Below are 22325 nucleotides of genomic sequence, written 5' to 3'. Positions count from 1 at the left end.
GATTGGGGCTTTAGCTGGTAAGATCCACTAGGGCAGGGACTCATGGTAGTGTATAATCTCTGTTGCACCCAAGGCAGCCACCTCTCTTGCCTTTCCTTCATTCCAGCCCTGCAGGAGAGCTCATGGTGCCAACTGCCAACATACCACCAACTGTCATCTAGATTTGCATTTTTGCTCCCCTTTCTACTTGCACTTACACCTCGGGCCCCATACATGCCCCAGGCATTTTTTATTTGAAGGGAACTCTACTGCATAAATCTTTATTGGTGGCAAAACAATCCTACTGGTTACGTTTTAATGTTTTACCTTTAATATGTTATAGAATGGCCTATTCTAAGCAACTTTTCAATTGGTCTTTGTTTTTTTCTTTTTCATAGTTTTTGAATTATTTGCTTTCTTCTTCTGACTCTTTTCAGCATTCAATTGGGGGGGGCTACAATTACATTGTTTATCTCTACTTTTTATTACTCATCGTTCTATTCAGTTCCTCTCCTATTCCAGTATTCAAATCAATGCATGGTTACTAGAGTAATTTGGACCTTAGCAAGCGGATGGCTGAAATTGCCAACTGGAGAGCTGCTGAATAAAAAGCTAAATTACTCAAAAACCACAAATAATAAAAAATGAAAACCAATTGCAAATTGTCTCAGAATATCCCTCTGTATATCAGTTAATGTAAAGGTGAACAACCCCTTTAAAAGAGAAGGGAAGCTACAAAGCAGTTTATTGCCAATAGATTAGCCACAATAGTGCAAGCTATAACACTATATTTACTCTGCAGAATACTTTATCATACCTGAGTAAACAGCTCTAGAAGCCCTCTGTGTTTGTTTAGGATAGCAGCTGCCATATTAGCTTGGTGTGACATCACTTCCTGCCTGAGTCTCTCCCTCCTCACTCATAGCTCTGGGCTCAGATTACAGCAGGGAGGGGAGGGAGGGGAGGAGGGAGGAGCAAACTGAGCATGCTCAAGCCCTAGCCCTGGAGGTTTAAGCTGAAAACAGGAAGTCTGATACAGAAGCCCATGAGTACACAATAGAAGGAAAGAAATGGGGTGTTTCTTTTGATAGAGGACTCAGAGCAGAATTACTTTGAGTGTTTACTGGTGTATTTATATAGACCTTTCTGATAAAGATTTAGCCTTGGAGATCCAGATTACAGGAAAAAAGAAAAACCCGTATCCAGAAAACCCCAGGTCCTTGGCATTCTGGATAACAGATCCCACACCTGTACTTCTGTTTAAATAATCAGTCAGTCTTTAATTCTGTAAAAGCACAATGGAACCCTGTAAAGTCAAAATCAGCACCATGGAGAGCTCCATCATTCCTTCTCTTCTCTATTATAGGGGAAAGATACCTGACTTTTTATTGTTTTCTCCCCAATGATGGAAAGGAGACCTTGCTAGTCTGCCTATATGAGAACTAGGACTATCCCCCCCTAAAACTCACCATGTAATGCACCCCCATTTTTTACTGTGAAGTGTTGGACTCACCCACTAAAGAAAGCAGAGGGGCTTCAAATCCAAGCGTCTAACACTTCCCAGTAAAACAAAGGGGGGCATTACATGGGGAGCCTAAAGGATTGGGAAATGTTCCCAAAGGTCGATATGTGCAGACTGTCCTCTATCATCATCCCTTGTGTTCTCTTTATTTCTATACAGCTGAGGTGCCTGAGCAATCCATGTAGGGACAGGTTGCTGGAGATCTAAAGATCAGATCAGTGCTTGGTGCTTAGAGCTCAGGACACTGCAGTTTGTGACTCTAGGTCGCAGGGAATGTACCGTGTGAATTCCAGAGCTAAGTTTAGGTGCAAGAAGGCAATGAGAATGAACCCTGCTGCTTTATCTGTTTCCGTCTGTCCATCAGTCGCCCACCCTGGAATTAAAGTCATTGTTAGCGGAGCAACAACATCTGATATTTTATTATCTTTAATATACTGAGCCTGGGAATGAAAAAGAGGGGGGGGACTCTGCAGATTAAGTACACATTGTATTCTCTGGCATTCATAAATAAAGGGGAAGTGCACCTTTTTATGGTAACGGAAATTCCTCAAGCTTCTTCCCTAAATTTTGGTTTGGGGGGGGTCTCACTGCTGTTTAAAGGGACAGTATACACACCATATACCACTGCTAAACACAAGCACAATAAATTGGACTTATAAATATATATTCTGCATGTTCTTTCATTTAAAAAAAAAATAAAGAAATATTTTTAATCCCATTATAATATAATAAATAATATTATTTATAAATAAAGAAATATTTGAATCTGGACTGACCAGGGTTGAGGGCCCCAATACAACTTGGGCTGGCTCTGCAATTTTGCACCCCTTAATACCTTGGCATTATTAAAGACCCCCTATAGTCTTATTTGTGTTGATGGGGTTAATAAATTCCATTTAGCCCGGGGTACTGACAAAGGAAGAGAAGGAAAACTGTGATGCATGGGTCACAAAGGGGGTGGGGCTTGCATGTGAGTGGGTGGGATTTGGGTGGACCATGGGTGGGATTTTGTCATAATATAAGTTAAGTGGGTCTACAGCTTGGTCATGACTGTATATTGGATTGTTTTTAGTTGGAGGCTCCGTTGTACTTGTTGGCCGACCCTTTCTCCCAGGGGCCAAATAGGTCAATAATAAGGGTTCTCTGGGCCCCATGACAATCCCTTTACAGGCTATTTGTACAGCTATTCCCAAACTATAATGCATAAATCCTGTTACTTACCCACAATACCCTATTCTTTCCCAGATTTCCAATATAACGGCTATAATCCATCACAATGTGCTTGTACCCAATGGTGGGGGACTTGCTCCGAGTATCCAATATTGAGTGCCATGTATAGGGGCTCTATAGTCTGGATTCAGACACCCGGGGCTTAAAGTCTGTTCCCCTCTGCCCAAACATTGCCCTCATATGCCAAGCTGGGTGCATCCGGCACAGAGCAGCATCTTAAAAGGCGCAATTTTGTGCGCTGAGTTGCACCTCACTATAAATTAGGGATGCTCTGTATCCAGGATTCGGCCTTTTCTTAGCAGGATTTAGATTCTGCCGAATCCTTCTGCTTGGCTGAATCGAATCCAAATTTGCATATACAAATTAGGTACAGGAAGGGAAATCGCATGACTTTTCATCACAAAACAATGAAATCAAAATGTTTTTTCGACTTGTTCCTTTCCTGCCTCTAATTTGCATTTTCAAATTAGGATTCTGATTCGGCTGAAACTTTTACTAAGGATTTAGCTGAATTCCAAATAGTGAATTTGGTGCATCCCTCCTATAAATGAACCCTAGTACAGTAGTGTCGCTACCATCATGAACAGTGGTGCAACTAGAGGATTCTGGGAACAACAGCAAATGAATTTTAGGGCCCCCAACATATCCAGAGATTGTGCCGTTTTATCAATGCATATTGAGATTGTCCATTAATTGGGGTCTCCTATGCCCCCTGTAGCCACAGGGTAGATGTTCTCATTAACTCTATGGGGTGAACTGGCATCATTATATGCTCCATTTGGGTACAGGGAGATGTTGGGGTGAATGGGTGAATTTGGAGTGACTGGGGAGGAAGTTGGGGTGAATGGGGAGAATGTTGTGGTGAATGGGGAAATTTGGGGTGATTGGGGGATGTGGGGTGAATGGGAGAGGATGTTGGGGTGAATGGGGGAATTTGGGGTGATTGGGGGAATTGGGGTGAATGGGGGAATTTGGGGTGAATGGGGAAGGATGTTGGGGTGAATTGGGGAAGTTGGGGTGAATGGGGGATGTGGGATGAATTGGGAGGATGTTGGGGTGAATGGGGGAATTTGGGTTGAATAGGGGGATGTGGGGTGAATAGGGGGATGTGTGAGTGAATGAGAAAATTTGGGGTGAATGGGAAAATTTGGGGTGAATGGTGGAATTTGGGGTGAATGCGGGGATTTGGGGTGAGTGGGAGAGGATGTTGGGGTGAATGGGGGAGGATGTTGGGGTGAATCGGGGAATTTGGGGTGAATGGGGGAGGATGTCGGGGTGAATCGGGGAATTAGGGGTGAATAGGGGAAATTGGGGTGAATGCGAGGATGTGGGTGAATGGGTGAATTTGGGGTGAATGGGGGAGGATGTTGGGGTGAATGGGGGAGGATATTGGGGTGAATGGGGGAGGATATTGGGGGAAATTGGGGTGAATGGGGGAGAATGTTGTGGTGAATGGGGGAATTTGGGGTGAATGGGGGAGGAGGATGGGGTGAATGGGGGAGGATGTTGCGGTGAATGGAGGAATTTGGGGTGAATGGGGGAGGATCTTGGGGTGAATAGGGGAGGATGTTGGGGTGAATGGGGGAATTTGGGGTGAATGGGGGAGGATCTTGGGGTGAACAGGGGAGGATGTTGGGGTGAATAGGGGAATTTGGGGTGAATGGGGGAAGAGGATGGGTTGAATGGGGGAGGATGTTGGGGTGAATGGGGGAGGATCCTGGGGTGAATAGTGGAGGATGTTGGGGTGAATGGGGGAATTTGGGGTGAATGGGGGAGGATGTTGGGTTGAATGGGGGAGGATGTTGGGTTGAATGGGGGAGGGTGTTGGAATGAATGTGAGAATTTGGGGTGAATGGGGGAGGATGTTCGGGTGAATGGGAGAATTAGGGGTGAATGGGGGAGGATGTTGGGTTGAATGGGGGAGGATGTTGGAATGAATGTGAGAATTTGGGGTGAATGGGGGAGGTGTGTTCGGGTGAATGGGAGAATTTGGGGTGAATGGGGGAATTCGGGGTGAATGGGGGATGCAGGTTGAATGAGGAGGATGTTGGGATGAATGGGGGAGGATGTTGGGGTGAATGGGGGAATTTAGGGTGAATGGGGGAATTTGGGGTGAATGGGGGAGGATGTTGGGGTGAATTGGGGAAGTTGGGGTGAATGGGGGATGTGGGGTGAATAGGGAGGATGTTGGGGTGAATGGGGGAAGATGATGGGGTGAATGGGGGAAGTTGAGGTGAATGGGGAAATTTGGGGTAAATGGGGGATGTGGGGTGAATGGGAGAGGATGTTGGGGTGAATGGGGGAATTTGGGGTGATTGGGGGGAATTTGGGGTGAATGCAGGGATGTGGAGTGAATGGGCGAATTTGGGGTGAATGGGGGAAGATGTTGGGGTGAATGGGAGAGGATGTTGTGGTGAATTGGGGGAAGTTGGGGTGAATGGGGATGAGGGGTGAATGGGAGAGAATGTTGGGGTGAATGGGGGAATTTGGGGTGATTGGGAGAATTTGGGGTGAATGGGGGAGGGGGATGGGGTGAATGGGGGAGGATGTTGGGGTGAATGGGGGAATTTGGGGTGAATGGGGAGGATGTTGGGGTGAATGGGGGAAGATGATGGGGTGAATGGGGAAATTTGGGGTTAATGGGGGATGTGGGGTGAATGGGAGAGGATGTTGGGGTGAATTTGGGGTGATTGGGGGAATTTAGGGTGAATGCAGGGAAGTGGAGTGAATGGGGGAATTTGGGGTGAATGGGGAAGGATGTTGGGGTGAATGGGAGAGGATGTTGTGGTGAATTGGGGAAGTTGGGGGTGAATGGGGGATATGGGGTGAATGGGAGAGGATGTTGGGGTGAATGGAGGAATTTGGGGTGATTGGGGGGATTTTGGATGAATGCGGGGATGTGCGGTGAATGGGGGAATTTGGGGTGAATGGGAGAATTTGGGGTGAATGGGGGAGGAGGATGGGGTGAATGGGGGAGGATGTTAGGGTGAATGGGGGAGGATGTTGGGGTGAATGGGGGAATTTGGGAACTGTTACTATAGGCACCATCTCTCCCTACTATACCTGTTATCCCACAGTCACACTCCCTTCCCAGAGACTATTATCCCACTGTTACTATAGGCACCATCTCTCCCTACTATACCTGCTATCCCACAGTCACACTCCCTTCCCAGAGACTATTATCCCACTGTTACTATAGGCACCATCTCTCCCTACTATACCTGCTATCCCACAGCCACACTCCCTTCCCAGAGACTATTATCCACTGTTACTATAGGCACCATCTCTCCCTACTATACCTGCTATCCCACAGTCACACTCCCTTCCCAGAGACTATTATCCACTGTTACTATAGGCACCATCTCTCCCTACTATACCTGCTATCCCACAGTCACACTCCCTTCCCAGAGACTATTATCCACTGTTACTATAGGCACCATCTCTCCCTACTATACCTGCTAGGTATATACTGCCCCTTTCCATCACTGACTGGGGACCATAAGGAACGGGCAGTTAAGTAGCCAAGGAAAAACATCTGTATAAATACACAAGTATATATATCTGTGTATATAAATGATATGAATATTATAGTTAACATGTTACCTTATAATAAAGCCAATGCTTTGCTGATCGGGACACTGGAAAGAAAAGGGTTTGTCGTAATTGTTGATCCATTTGCTCCCGGGTTCCCTTTCTACAACAACACAACAAATAGACTATCCAATAACATGACAACCAAAACTCATATATTTATATATAAACCCAAATATAAGATTGTGCTTAAATTGATTGGAGATTTAAGAAGCAAAAGACAATGGATACGTTCCATATTATTTCATAGGTTAGAGTTACAATAGGAGGGTTAGAGCTGCTGAGGCTCAGCTACAAGTATCACCTGTACAGGTTACTGTGAAGAACAACGTTACCTTGAGGTGCAGCCCAGGCTCCGGCCAATGCCACTAACACAATCAGAGTCCCCTTCATGGCTGTGACCAATCAGACCCGGAGATTAGATGTTTCAGGCGGACCCCCCTCCTTATATACTAAATATCTTACCAAAAAGTACAGTTAACCACTCCCACCCTCTGAGTGAGACACCCCCACTTGAACAAACCCACAGGCAATTTGAACGTCAGCCAAATATAATATTGACGTATAAGAAGTGGCTGGAGACTGTCGTTGCCCGTTGGCTCCTTATATAAGCCCATCTCCATATGGATTCCAGCTGTTCTCTTCTCATTTATATTTTCTGCCTTTGGCTATTGATCATTCAGTGGTTTTGTTGGCCCTGTCTTGGCTAAGGGGCCCTATTTCTTACTCTGTCCTAACTAAAGGTGGCCCTACACGGGCCGATTAAAAGGCTGAATATCTTCTAAAATGGGCAGTAGTTAAAGTGAACATTCAGCTGTTGGTTGGCTGAGGATGATGGGAGTTGCAGTCATACGAACAAGAGGTTAAAAAAAAAGCAGAAACAGGAACAAGCAAAGGCCGATACCAATCGGTTTATTTCCCCTTTGCCACTGGGAATTACTTTATGTTTTTGGGGCAAAGAAGATTGGGGTAGGTGGAGCCAAACAATAGAATCCCAAATCCGATGCCTTCGGCCTTTATCCAAGAACCTGTCTAAATTGAAGCCACGTGTATTCCTGCATAGTGCAACTCCGGAGAGCCCAGGGCCATAGAATAAAGAAAACCTCAACCTCTATGTTCAGTATTTACCTTAATGTACACCCAAACATACAATCCAATGTACATTCATTATTTTTTTCATATATATATAAAAAAAAAAAAATAAACACCAAGACAAATTAAACTTTTAGATTGCAAAGCCTTTATTAAGAAATAACTTAGCGAAACTCCACTTCCCCTCCTCTTCAGAAAAGGCGACAGGGCGACCATCCATCTTGTGGTGCTCGATTTCTCCTCCCTGGCTATTCTACTGACAGCATGTGAAGGGGCTTAGGCTCCAATCTCAGGCTCTGGGCAGGCATTGTGGAAGCTGTATGTGTGTTGGTTGGTGGAACAGGGTTTGTGCTGGCTCTATGGATCCCTCTGGGGAAGGCTTCTCTCTGCTTTCTTTGGTCTCTTGGCCACTACCCGGACGTGTCTCGCCTTCTTGTGGCCCCTGTAATGTCCCTTGGAGTGCCGCTTGGTTACCCAGGCTACTTTCCTGACGGCTGACCTGGCAGCGGTGCGTTTCTTACGCCCGTGCTTCCGGCTCAGCGTCTGCAGGTTCAGTCTGGTGTGAGTGAGGGTCTTGTTGCACACCGGTGCCTTGATGCTGTAAACTTGATAAAGGTTAGCTGCCTCCTCCAGTCCCACTCGTTATTAGCTACTAATTTCCCGTCTCACTGCAGTTGTAAGTGGTAGTTCTGCTGTCCCGAGTTTTCCGGATTCTCATGTATAAGTTGCTCACCACCACCTTCTGCTCTTCCATAGACTCTGGAAAACCTTTGTGTAAAACCTTAAAACCTAAACACAACCCAAATGTTTTGAGAGTCCTTGGGAACCCAATACAACTTCCTTCCCTTCCAGGTAAAGCTCCAGAGCAACTTTACGTCGGTGATATTTGCCGTTATTGTTCTGGAAGGACTCGGCCAGTATCTGGATCTGGAGGTCGATATTTTGGAGGTGGCTCTGCCTCTCCTGTTGAAAACTGCTGTTTCCCTAATGATCTAGCCATGATACCGGAACCAGAGCTTTCAACTACTGGAATGGAAGGCCATGTCTCCGGATGGGAAAGATGGACCAGTATCCGTAGGAAGATGGAGATATTTCGGCATAACAGCGTACCTTTTAACCCTTTCTTTGCAAATAATGTAGATTCCATGTTGTCCGCAATGGGGTTACCTCCTGCCAGGAACATGAAATCTACAGTGGGTCACATTTGAGTGAAGGGAAAAAAAGGCCGACAATCCTTTTGTATTTTAATCCCTTGTGTTAAAGGGAATCTATATGATAATGTACATACAATATAGCAAAGGACATTAGTTTAATATGAAATATTTGTGATCTTTTAATCCAATTAAAATGTTTTGTGTCCATTTCATAAAGAGGGTAATTGCAAACTGTGCTACTGTATTAATGCTACAATTTTAATTAAAGGCCAATATTGTTTCAGCCCGTTAAGTTGGCCTTAGCACCAAGTGATTTACATTTTGGTTGATGCTTCAGTTTCTCATACACTCTAGGGGTACAGACTTCTGTTCATTGGGGTGCAGTCATTCTGGTGCCGTGCACACAAACACACACCAACAGCACATTCCCAGTCTCCCTCCTTCCTACCGGACCATGGCCAAGCGTAGAACTTGGAGATTTTGCTCCTTCAGGTGCTTCAGCATCTCCAGGTCCCTATGAGATTCCTGCTCCACTTTGCGATAGAACTGCTCCAGTCTCTTAGAGACATTTCTCCTGGAGCTGCTGTTACGGGGCTGTTCCTGGATATGGGATTCCGCCTTCCGCTCCTGCGCTTTTCTTCTGCAGCAGCTTCTAAAATAACAACACACAAATTAGTGATTCCACTTGTTGCATTTTAAAGGGGACGTTAACTTTATATTAAGTATATTCACTGGTTCATTCAGTAACTATAACTGAAGCTGACATTTATGAAGCCTTTGACAGGGTGTAAAGTGGAAAAAATGAATGAAAATAGCCTTATTTTTTGCACTGCAGTTTTAGCCCATAGTTGCAGCTCTTTGCACTTCAAATACACAAGGGGGGTTGTGGGAGCACCCGCATTGCTAAGTAAAAATATATATAAGTATAAGGGAAGTGCTACTGGCATATCCAAATGGGTCAGTGCACATTCCCTGGGCCCCTGTCTAAGTAATTCAGTAGATATGCAAATGCATGTGTTAACAAAGACAGGGGTTTTTAGTTGCAAAGTTATGATCATAAAGTTGAAAAGCCACCATACCACGTCAAGGTAAACCCCATATGGCGGTCCCTAACTTGTTTACCTACCAGTCATAGTATTGAGGATCCTGTGTCTCTCTGCATAATAGCAATAGTAAAGTAAAAAGTAAAAGTCTGCTGAACCTTGGTTTCTGGAGGGCTAAATCCTCCCCCGCTGCTGAATTGCAGCTTTTAAGAGAGAGTGATTGCCCAAACCAATGCCCATTTTTGACAAAAATGTATAAATATGGTGCAGTTTAAAGCATAGGGCCACTATTAATTAATAGGGGTGGGTATGGGGGGTGCTACAAGCCACAAGAAGCTTAGCCAAAGCTACAGGCTGTAAAAGCAAATACACAAGGGGGGTTGTGGGAGCACCCGCATTGCTAAGTAAAAATATATATAAGTATAAGGGAAGTGCTACTGGCATATCCAAATGGGTCAGTGCACATTCCCTGGGCCCCTGTCTAAGTAATTCAGTAGATATGCAAATGCATGTGTTAACAAAGACAGGGGTTTTTAGTTGCAAAGTTATGATCATAAAGTTGAAAAGCCACCATACCACGTCAAGGTAAACCCCATATGGCGGTCCCTAACTTGTTTACCTACCAAAGTTATGATCAACTTTATGATCATAACTTTGCAACTAAAAACCCCTGTCTTTGTTAACACATGCAAGTCTGAATGTGTGGTGAGCTTGAGTGTGACAGACCAAAGCAACTAGGAAGCCACTACTTTCCTCCCAATTCCCATTGCCCAAGTCACCACCTGTCGATTCTCCTCCTGCTCAATACTTTTGCCTGTCATTTCTTGGTCCAACTCCTCTCTGCTGTCGATTCTAAGTCCAACTGAATGCTCTGATCCTCTTTCCTCCAGTCTGTCTCCTGCACTGCTTCCTGCTCTACTTCCTGCACTGCTTCCTGTATTACTTCCTGCACTACTTCCTGCTCTACTCCCTGCACTGTTTCCTGTATTACTTCCTGCACTGTCTCCTGTATTACTTCCTGTTCTGCTTTCTGCTCTACATCCTGCACTGTTTCCTGTATTACTTCCTGCTCTGCTTCCTGCACTGCTTCCTGCTCCACTCTTCAGCTGCTGCCCTGCAGAATTCTGCTCTCTGTACCACACCCCTAATTACCATGTTCATTTTACAAAATTTGGCAGGTTATCAAAGTTTGAACATATTTCTGTGTTTTTTTCCCCATTATTATAGTTTTTCTAATAAAGGTGAATTGCACTTTAAGCTGTTAGTCTAACATTTCCCAAGGGACCTGTTACAATTACTTATTTCCTTATCTAGAAATTGTTACAAAAGTATCTTATCTTCTGCTGCAGCTGTTCTGGGCTCACTACCAAAAGCCAATTAAGTTAGAAACTTTGTTTCTTTTTCTGGCTGTTCAGTGCAGAGAAAAACAAGACTTTCCAGTACAAATGAGGGACTGCGGGTTGAAAAGAGGGACTGTCCCTCTAAAAACAGGACAGTTATGATCCTGGTACTTAGTAGCGCAGTGTCTCCACCTAGCGGGAACCTACGAGTGGCCCCACTGGGAACACAGTAATAAAACACACACACTATTTGTTACACAGAACTTGTTTATGTAAAATAAATGGGCAACTAATAGAGACAGCACTAACCGGTGGCAATAGGGCCTCACTAACTAACTTGCTTGCGTGGTCTGTCAGACTAAATAACTGGATAAGTTCTTTAAAGTAACGGATGGCTCCTCACAGTCCAACTAATAGAAATGTGTAGAAATCTGCGAGCGCTCCTTTAGTACCCTGTCACTTTAAATCTCAGTCCTCACTCCAAATCCTCTTTAGATGCTTTACAGTTTGTCTTGAGTGGAGTCCAGCACAGTCAGACATACAGTGAGACTAGCAGCCCCTTTGGATGCTCAGATAGGAATCTCCTGCTGGTTGTTCCTCCAGTCTGGATTCCTTTCACACTCTCTGTCTCTCCAGGCACAGTATGAGGCTTCCCTGTCCCAGCCTGATCCAAATGTCTGATTTTGGTGGAGCCTCTCAGCTCTCTGGGCCCACCGGCAGCTCTCTGGTCTCTCTCTGTGTCCAGCGTGTGCTTCTCTCTGCCAGGCTTTTCTCTTCTGCTACTTCCTCTTCCTGCCAGCCACTCACTAGCTGCTGTGTCACTTCCTGTAGCACTGAGATCCTGTACAGCTGGTTGCTAGGTAACAGCTCACAGCACACAGACAGGCTCCTTTACAGGGATAAGTGCAAAGATTTGACACGACTTCCCTACACACATTTTCACTCTTTGTACAAAGCAGACTGGGGCTTCCTGCAGTACTTACTGATATTATCTACTTCTGTTTCTCCAATAATAAGGGACAGAACGGCCAGACGTTTCATTCTCATCTCTTTATTGTGGATGTTCCAGAGATTTCTCATGTATCAATGTCCTGTAGTCTAATGACTTACCCATATGGCTCTGTACTGGCTCACTAATGGCTTATGTTTGCTGCTTCAGCATTCCTCTCTGTTACGTGGGTTGCCATTGGCATTGGACTCAGTGCGCTGACTCAATAGGCCACACATACAAAGCAATGCTCAGTGTACTTAATAGGCTGTGTATGTACTGCACATCTAATTAGAAATAAATGCCATATAAACCTCACTCATCAAAAGGGGACACTTCCCCTTTAAGAGCAGGAAACAGAGGTGACTTCACCCTGGGGATGTGACAGTTGGTTCAGTCCGTTGGTTGTCACTTTGGTGAGAGGTAAGTGGACTTTCCCTCTGAGAGATTTTCTTGCCAAATAACCCTTATTTTAGGTAAATAATAGGGTGATGCCCCCAAACGTGTGGGTGTTGTGCCTCTTGCTGATTTTAGTGAATTTGGAGATTATTCCCCCTAAAATTGGCTTGGGAGGAGCCTTTAATCTTACTGCTGGTTGGGAGACACAGGATTTGGCAGTTATACAGGACTGTCAGCAAATATTCATATAATCTACTGAAGGGAACATTTTGGGACCCCTGTACCTCACCATAAGCTGCTTAATTTGTGTTCCCAGTACTGACAGGCTCCTTAGAGATTTGCCCCTCTGCCCCCTGGTATCTGCCCCCAGCCCTGCTCTTATGTACCAACATTGTAGCTAAATACATGTTCCCTTTATCCAAGTCTGGAACTAGGGGTGGGAAGCAGAGGCACGTGCCATGGGGACAGTAGGGGGTGATAGTAAATGAGTGGGAGGGACATACAGCAGGTCCCATAGAAGAGAGATCATTGCTCCCTAGGGATTTGACAGTTGGTTTAGTCCGTTGGTTGGCTCTGGGTTAAGTATATATTCTCTCCAAGACTTTTTTTTGCCAAATATCCCTTATATTAGTGAAAAAAGGGATAGTTGGTGCCCCCCAGTCTGTAAATAGGGGTGGGAAGCAGAGGCACGAGCCATGGGGACAGTAGGGGGTGATAGTAAATGAGTGGGAGGGACATACAGCAGGTCCCATAGAAGAGAGGTGACTTTACCCATAGGGATTTGACAGTTGGTTTTGTCCGTTGGTTGGCTCTGCGTTGTGTATATTCCCTCTGAGACTTATTTTTTTTACCAAATAACCCTTCTTTTATTGGGAAAAAAGGAGAAATATTTGGGCTACACCCACCCCTGACTAGCGGATGTTCCTCTTGTCACTGATTTTAGTGAATTTGGAGATTTTCCCCTAAAATGTGCTTGGGAGGAGCCTTTAATCTTAGTGCTGGTTGGGAGACACAGACCAGGATTTGGCAGTTATACAGGACTGTCAGCAAATATTCACATTTATTAATGAAGGGAACATTTGGGGACCCCTGTACCTCACCATAAGCTGCTTAATTTGTGTTCCCAGTACTGACAGGCTCCTTAGAGATTTGCCCCTCTGCCCCCTGGTATCTGCCCCCAGCCCTGCTCTTATGTACCAACATTGTAGCTAAATACATGTTCCCTTTATCCAAGTCTGGAACTAGGGGTGGGAAGCAGAGGTACGTGCCATAGGGACAGTAGGGGGTGATAGTAAATGAGTGGGAGGGACATACAGCAGGGCCCATAGAAGAGAGATGACTTTACCCCTAGGTTTTGACAGTTGGTTTTGTCCGTTGGTTGGCTCTGTGTTAAGTGTATATTGCCTCTAATATTGCCTGTATATTGCCAAATAACCCTTATTTTAATGGAAAAAGAGGGGAAATAGTTGGCTTACACCCCCTAACTAGCAGATGTTCCTTTTGTCACTGATTTCAAACAAATGGATGGTTGCTAAGGGCAGAGAGCCTAGCAACCAGATATAAAATGTAAAAAAAAAAAAAAGTCCAATTGAAACAGTGGATTTGGTACATTCCTGGCTACTAAACAGCGGATGAAAATCTAACAAACCAATGAGTCTGTCCTTGAGTTGGGGACAAGAAGGATGATTGTTTGATTTTATCTGTAAAGCTGACTTGTATTAATTTATATTCTCTCTCTCTCTATACAGACATCGGGCTACAGCGCGTTTCCTGCGATCTTTGCGATTTTTTCTGCAAGTTCTGCAAGTTTTCTGCTCATCGTCATCAGAGCATTTTTTGGCTTCCCCCTAGTTTGATATAATCCATCCTTATCAGAACTAGTTTTTGGGATAGCCAGGGTCTCCTCAGGGAGACCCCTTGGGGTACCCGGCCTTGTGCCGGTCCCATTTTTTTTCTTCCAGAAGCGACACCATCTTCGACTTCTGCGTTTTTTGAAAGGTAACCTTGAAAAAATCCAATTGATACTTGTATTATATCTGTTAGAGCAACTCTGCCCTAAGTTCACATGAGACTTTGTATAAACCCCAGTGTTTTCCCACTCTGCACCCAATAATGTACCATTTAACATTGAGGGTAACAATGTGCCGTAAAATAAAGATAAGGAAATATCTGTCTCTTAATCTCGTACTTTATTTCACCTGATAACACTTAAACTACACAATAACGACTGTCACATTCATATTAAAGTCTTTGAAACGTGAAACTATTGCTGTGCTGAATATATTGCTGATTTGTATCATTTTTCTTCCTTTAGACGACTGAAACATCATGGACCGCTCCATAGAGATGGAGGTAATGTATCTGTTTCTTTTGTACTTCCAAAAAAGAGAAAAAACATTCCCTCATCTAAACTGGAAGTTCTGGTGGGAGCTGCCATACCATGATACAGGCGGCATTTACACCCAGGGCCGCATCAGGGGGGGAGAGGGGAGAGTTGTAGGGGGCCCGAGGGTAAGGGGGGCCTGGCCACGCCGCACTTACTTGATTAGCCGGGGCTTCTGATGAAGTGACACTTACGTCACGAAACGCGTCGAGCTGTTCCCCTGCCCGCTATCTTGCTATTTTTAAGCGTCTTTAATAAAGCAGTATGTTTTAATTTAATGGTTCGTTCCTGCATTACATTTGGAATCGGTGGAGCCACACTTTTACTTTATTCCTTGTTGATTAGCCGGGGCCCCCTGCTTTCTGAGAGCTGCCGACTTCGGGAAGGCAGGGCGGGAGCACAGGGGGAGGTCTCTTCTGTCCATTACTTTCTCTTATTGGTCACAGAGTTTAAGTCTGAGTTAAGCTGCTGGATTGGATAGCTGAGGTTTGAACTTCCCCTCCAGCTCATCCAATCACCATGCAGCTTTACCGGGACTTGAAATTCTGTGACCTATAAGGGAAGAAAATGCTGCTCCCCTCCTCCCTTCTGCAGTTGGCAGCTCACTTACAGCAGGTGGGCCACACAAATGAAGTGTAACATGGCAGGGCCCCCTAAAGATAACCCTTTGTGGTACCTGTTGTGTGGTGGGGCCCTGGTCACCAATTTTCTTTCAAACTTCTGGGGGGGGGCAAGTTTTTTTTACATGGATGTTTAAGGGGGGCCCTGGCCACCAATTCTCTTATAATGTGGGGGGGGCCCTGGCAACCAATTTTTTTTTCCCATGTGGGGTCCGAGCCACCAATATTTTTTAATGGGGGGCCCTGACCAAAAATGTTTTTTATGGGAGGCCCTGACCACCAATAGTTTTGTATTTTTTATTAACATGTTGGAACCCTAGCCACCAATGTGGGGGGTGGACCTGTGGGGTGGGCGGACCTGTAGGTGGGGCTTGTGGTGGGCTCAGCCCAGGGGGCCGAGGAAATTTTGTCATATGGGGCCCTGCGATTTCTGATGACGGCCCTGTTTACTCCCATTCTAAATTGTATCTCTTTCTTTTCTTACAGGCGGTTTTGTTGACCCGGAAGAACTTCAGGGAGGAGGAGGAGACAGACATCGAGAGTCTCCTCTATTTTTATGGTAAATATTATATTAAGCATCCATTCCTTTATTCAATGGGCTTCTCAGTAGGCTGCTAGGGTTTCAAAGGCTGTAGCACTGGTTTATTGTTATTATTATTATTAATAATAACATGTATTTATATAGCGCCAACATATTTTGCAGTGCTGTAAAGTAAATGTGTTTATACAACTAAGTCACATTAATTACATACATAGAACATATGGAGTTACATACATCACAACCAATACTGGTACAAAAGGTAAGGAAGACTCTGTGCAAAAAGAGCTTACAATCTAAAGGGAAGGGAATAAGACACAAGGCGTGGGAGTGGGCAAGATCAGATATAAGTGGGTGAGAGATGTAGTACTGTATGTGGTATTGCATTTGGTAGTTAAGCAGAAGGAGGGGAGGCTTCTCTAAATAAGTGTATTTTAAGAGATCTTTTGAAGGCAGAAAGGTTGGGAGAAAATGTCAGAGAGAGAATTGTATGTGAATGTCCTTCCCTCCTTTAGCTCAGTGTTTCATGGAAATGTTTTTTCCCTTGCAGAACATCACTACAAGAGAGAGTTCGGGAAGATCGACGACTTGTAAGTAAAACAGAAATCTGCTTATTTTTGGGAATTGTTGGCCATTGCCCCGGGGGGGGGGGGGTGTAGGAGAGATAAGGGGGCAAAATGGGATCCCTCATTGGCCTCAGAATTTGGTGTCAATTGACCTGTCCTGTATTGTTTGGCCCCTGAGACACTATCTCTTGGGGGTCTGAATAAAGTACAAGGTGTGCCAGGGGCCAGACACATGCACCCAATCGCCCATTCTCTAATTGAAGCATCACATAGTAAATAAACCCCCTGCTTCAAGATTGGATGGACTTTGGCCATTGGCTCCACACCAGGGCCCTATTTATAAATATTCATCATAAGCAATTTAGAAAATTTATAGCTGACTTTTCCTCCTTCAACTATCTCTAAAAAAGATTATTTTGCCGGAAATAGTTATTTTATTAGTGCCTTTTTATTTTCACTATTTTTGGATCATTTGGGCTCTATATAGGTTAACCAGGGCCCCTAGTAGAAATACAATGCAGCAGTAGATAAAACCTTGTATTAATGCTCAATGGCAATTCTTTTTCAGAGCCAACTTCCTCATCGGATATGCAGCCACCCACCAGTACCTGACTAGGGCGAACCTGGTGTATTTCATCTACGTGGTCATGAATCTGGTAAGGAATCTAAAATAGGGAATAAATGATATGTTATTATTATAGAAATCAGGCCCGGACTGGCAATCTATGGGTTCTGGCAAATGCCAAAGGGGCTGCTTTTAGGTCCCATAGAAAGTCAGTATTTAGTGGGCTGGTGGGGGCTGTTTGGGCCTTTGTGTGCCTGAAATGCCAGGACCTTTTTTAATTCTCAGTCCAGACCTGATAGAAATATTGTGTCCCCAGGCCTTTTGTTTCTCATGGACTGTTGCGCCCCTGGTCTGATTCAGTCCATTAACGATTTGTAATTTATTTTGAATCAGTGTGGCATTAGATTGCCAGCTCTTGGCTTATACAATGTAGTCAGCTATTGCACCTCCAGACAATAAACTAATTATAGAGGAGAATATATATGTTTTATGTCCCAAACTGAGAAGAAAACTAAAATGCTATCCCCATGTCTGTAAAAACATTGCCCTGTGGCCTTCATGTACATGCGGGTGAAGCACTAATATTTATTGTAAATTCCTATTGTTACCAGTATTTGGTTCTTATGCCCTTTAAACCAGGAACTGACAGTAAAACATATAATCATATATCTATTATTATTATAATTATAATTATATACATATCACTGATGTGTGGCCTATAGTGACACTGCAGATGAATGGGAACTGCACAGCAGCGCTGCTCCATATTTCTGCTTCTCATCTACCCGATAATATTGCTTAATCCATTTCTCCCTCACTCTGACACTTTTTTTTATGTTACAGGAACAACTGGATAAGATTGTGGCTGATTTCCAGCTGCCGGAATCACCTGTAAGTGGCATTATTAGTCTTAATATTAGTGACTGGGTGCCTTAGTAACAGTAGTAACAGTATTATTGACTGGATCTCTTCTAAACTCACCCACCTAAGTCCCATTTTCAGCAGCAACAAAGCAAAAACTGTTGCAATGCAGTGTGGGTTATGCACAGAGGCCCCTCATAGGAACCCTAATAACATGGGTACAATGCAGTGTTTGTATAACATTGAGTCTCTTCTCCCACAGCTCAGAGACATCAACATGGACCCAGAGGAGGTTGCTGAAGCCTTTCAAGTAAGTGTCCGGATCACTGTCTCTGTCCCTCATGCTTCCTCCAAAACAGAGTATAAATGTCTTATTTACCCTTTGCTCCTCTCCTTGTGTCTTCCCCAACAGACTTTAAGATCAATATCGGAGGGCATGGAGAGAAAACTCCTCGAGAAGGAGAAGGAGCTGGAAGAAGCTGCCATGTATGTATTTTACATTTAATATTCCATTCCAGTTTATGATGCATAAGAACAATATATATATAAGAAAAAATGAATGTAGCCAGTCAGAGCACTGATTTCATCGTTACACAGTTTCATATTGGACTGCAGGTGCCACCACAATCTCCCAGAATTCCTCAGATGCAGCCTACAATTAGACATCTAATTTAATCTAATCAGGATTAAACAGAAAAAGTCACTTGTACAACCAGTTGAAGTGTGGCTTTGCAATAGTTTGAATTGTGAGTTAGGAACCATTCAGTCCAGGCAAAGAACAGACAGAAATAGGTTCTATATAATGATCTTAACACAGCAAGAAGGCAAAAAAAATTTATATTGGAAAACCTGCTCTTTTTTTCCACAAAAATTTTAGCTGGTCTATCAGTTTACTCTTATCAACCCATATAATATACTAAATCCCCCCAATCAACACATTAATGACTATCAGGGAATATATTATTACTTCAGTAATGATATTTGTAGTCTCAACACTTTGTAAACAAATTACGCTGACTGATTGTTCTCCATTATATCCCCTTTAGGACCAGTCAACAGGAGAAAGTGGAGGAAGATCACCTGCAGGAAGAGGAGAACCATCAGGAGGAGCAAGAAGAGGTGGAACACAAGGAAGAGGAACAAGAGGAGAAAAACAAGGAACAAGACGAAGATGTTCCTCCAGAAAAGAAAGAGGATATGGAAGAACTGGAGAAAGATGTTCCTCCAGAACAACAAGAAGAGGAGATGGGACTGGAGGAACAAGAGGAGCAAGAAGAAGATGGTCCAGCTGAAAAGACAGAGAATGTGGAAGAACTGGAGAAAGATGAACAGCAAGAGGAGGTGATGGAACTGGAGGGACAAGAGGCGGAAAAGCAGGAACAAGAGGAAGATGTTCCTGCTGAAAAGCAAGAAGAGGTAGAAGAACAGAAGAAAGTGGTTCCTCTTGAACAGCAAGATGTGGAAGAACTGGAGAAAGAAGAGGAGATAGAGCTGGAGGAAGAAGAGGAGCAAAAGCAGGAACAAGAAGAAGATGTTCCTGCTGAAAACCAAGAAAAGGGGGAAGAACCGGAGAAAGATGTTCCTCCAGAACAACAAGAAGAGGAGATGGGACTGGAGGAACAAGAGGAGCAAGAAGAAGATGGTCCAGCTGAAAAGACAGAGAATGTGGAAGAACTGGAGAAAGATGAACAGCAAGAGGAGGTGATGGAACTGGAGGGACAAGAGGCGGAAAAGCAGGAACAAGAGGAAGATGTTCCTGCTGAAAAGCAAGAAGAGGTAGAAGAACAGAAGAAAGTGGTTCCTCTTGAACAGCAAGATGTGGAAGAACTGGAGAAAGAAGAGGAGATAGAGCTGGAGGAAGAAGAGGAGCAAAAGCAGGAACAAGAAGAAGATGTTCCTGCTGAAAACCAAGAAAAGGGGGAAGAACCGGAGAAAGATGTTCCTCCAGAACAACAAGAAGAGGAGATGGGACTGGAGGAACAAGAGGAGCAAGAAGAAGATGGCCCAGCTGAAAAGACAGAGAATGTGGAAGAACTGGAGAAAGATGAACAGCAAGAGGAGGTGATGGAACTGGAGGGACAAGAGGCGGAAAAGCAGGAACAAGAGGAAGATGTTCCTGCTGAAAAGCAAGAAGAGGTAGAAGAACAGAAGAAAGTGGTTCCTCTTGAACAGCAAGATGTGGAAGAACTGGAGAAAGAAGAGGAGATAGAGCTGGAGGAAGAAGAGGAGCAAAAGCAGGAACAAGAAGAAGATGTTCCTGCTGAAAACCAAGAAAAGGGGGAAGAACCGGAGAAAGATGTTCCTGACGAAAAGAAAGAAGAGGGGATACAACTGGAGGAACAAGAGGCGAAAAAGCATGAACTAGAAGAAGAAGTTCCTGCTGAACAAAAACAGCAGCAGCCAACCCGGAGAAGAAGGGTTGCCATCAGGCTCCAGAGGATCTGGGTAATATATCTAATATTACTGGCTTTCTATTTTCATATGCTAATGCACCATGTTGGCTCTCGTGTACTTTATAGCCTTCCAGTCATTCAGGCTGTCTACCCAAATTATTGGAGAAATTGAAAGGTTGCCATAGCTGCCTTGTATGTTCTCTGTCTTTTTTTGCCTGTGGCCTGATCAGTCAGAGAATTTCCCCTATTGGCGAGGGTATGGCTGTCTATAGGTTGTACTGGGTTACTGACTCTGAGCAGAGATCTGGCCCAAGTCTCCAGATACCGCTGTTGATTCTCTATAGACCAATTAGGGGGAGGTTTGGTAACTCTCATAGGGCTGTTGTAGCCCTTCCCTTCTTTGGAAATAACTTTGCCACTAGAAACTAGACTCACACCAGCTGATCAATATAAGAATAAAAGGTGCCATTCTAGAGAGCTGACATGCTAATAATTATTTATCTGTAATTAATTCTTCTTTAACAATTTACAAAATATTTCTTTTCTTTGCAGCGTTCCACCAAGAAGTTCTTCCGAGGGATAAACTGTCGTCGCCCCACGCCTGCGCCGTGAATACCTTACACCCACACTGGAACCCACACAAGCATTCACACATACACTTACACACGCACCCTCCCACACACACATATTAAAGGAATCATTCAGTATTAAAATAAACATTAGGTAAATAGATAGGATGTGCAAAATAAAAAATCTTTTGAATATAGTGAGTTAGCCAAAAATGTAATGTATAAAGGCTGGTGTGACTGGATGTCTAACATGACAGCCAGAACACTACTTCCTGCTTTGCAGCTCTCTTGGTTTCCACTGATTGGTTACCAGCCACTAACCAATCAGTGACTTGAAGGGGCCACATGGGCTGCAAATCAGGAAGTTGTGTTCTGGCTATTCTGTTAGACATTCAGTCACTCCAGCCTTTATATGTTACATTTTTGGCTAACTTACAATATTAGAAACATTTTTTATTTTAAACATCCTATCTATTTACCCAGTTTTTCTTCTTTTACAGTGAACTAAACACAGACATATTAAAGGAACTGATCTGTATTAAAATAAACATTAGGTAAATAGATAGGTTGGGCAAAATAAAAAATATTTTGAATATAGTAAGTTAGCCAAAAATGTAATGTATAAAGGCTGGAGTGACTGGATGTCTAACATAAGAGCCAGAACACTACTTCCTGATTTGCAGCTCTCTTAGTTTCCACTGATTGGTTACCAGCCAATAACCAATCAGTGACTTGAAGGGGCCACATGGGCTGCAAATCAGGAAGTAGTGTTCTGGCTATTATGTCAGACATCCATTCACTCCAGCCTTTATACATTACATTTTTGGCTAACTTACTATATTAGAAACATTGTTTATTTTGCACAGACTATCTATTTAGCCAGTGTTTATTTTATATACTGAATGATTCCTTTAATATGATTCCTGTGTTCAGTTTAATGTAAATAGAAAAACTGGGTAAATAGACTGTGAAAATAAAATAATGTTTCTAATATAGTGAGTTAGCCAAAAATGTAATGTTTGAAGGCTAGTGTAAATGGATGTCTAACATAACAGCCAGAACACTACTTCCTGTTTTGCAGCTCTCTTGGTTTCCACTGATTGGTTACCAGCCACTAACCAATCAGTGACTTGAAGGGGGGCCACAGGAAGTAATATTCTGGCTATTATGTTAGACATCCAGTCACTCCAGCCTTTATACATTACATTTTTTGGCTAACTCACTATATTAGAAACATTTTTTATTGTGCACAATCTATTTGCACAGTGTTTATTTTTACACTGAACTGTTTCTTTAAGCCATGATCCAGGGAGTAATACCGATTGCCATTTGGAGTCAGGAAGGAATTTTTCCCTAGGGTTTTTGCCTTCCTCTGGATCATTAGCTGTTATGAATGCCCAACCCAAATTGACGTTAATATGAATAAATCCTGTTCCCACCAACAGGTTTGCCCATAAATATGTCTCTGTGTTTTTATTGAATCTCTATGGTG

General features: G+C 43.7%; 2 protein-coding genes across 19 annotated transcripts in view; one reads left to right on the top strand and one right to left on the bottom strand.

Annotated features, from left to right (window-relative positions):
* LOC121393056 overlaps positions 1 to 22325 on the bottom strand; it is a 1743327-nt gene that overhangs the window by 81337 nt on the left and 1639665 nt on the right. For 15 of the 18 annotated variants that reach the window (XM_041585388.1, XM_041585383.1, XM_041585386.1 and 12 more), the window contains 2 exons: positions 9017 to 9220; positions 6335 to 6425 (listed from right to left, as the gene is read on the bottom strand). In XM_041585388.1, the coding sequence (XP_041441322.1) occupies positions 6335 to 6425; positions 9017 to 9220 (295 nt within the window). Of the gene's footprint in view, positions 1 to 1164; positions 1875 to 6334; positions 6426 to 9016; positions 9221 to 22325 lie in introns of those variants that run through there. The other 3 variants (XM_041585382.1, XM_041585398.1, XM_041585395.1) reach the window with 2 other exon arrangements.
* Positions 12320 to 20981, top strand: LOC121400956 (golgin subfamily A member 6-like protein 22). The gene is made up of 11 exons (XM_041585306.1): positions 12320 to 12362; positions 14087 to 14336; positions 14653 to 14690; positions 15828 to 15900; positions 16430 to 16469; positions 17014 to 17101; positions 17854 to 17901; positions 18134 to 18181; positions 18284 to 18357; positions 18918 to 20316; positions 20817 to 20981. The coding sequence occupies exons 3-11, from the start codon at positions 14667 to 14669 to the stop codon at positions 20874 to 20876; spliced, it is 1854 nt and encodes a 617-aa protein (XP_041441240.1). The 5' UTR covers positions 12320 to 12362; positions 14087 to 14336; positions 14653 to 14666; the 3' UTR covers positions 20877 to 20981.

Source organism: Xenopus laevis, chromosome 3L (genome assembly GCF_017654675.1).
Source record: "Xenopus laevis strain J_2021 chromosome 3L, Xenopus_laevis_v10.1, whole genome shotgun sequence".
Classification (NCBI taxonomy): Eukaryota; Metazoa; Chordata; class Amphibia; order Anura; family Pipidae; genus Xenopus; species Xenopus laevis.
Note: the sequence above shows the minus strand (reverse complement) of the source record. Positions and strands in the feature narration are given on the sequence as shown.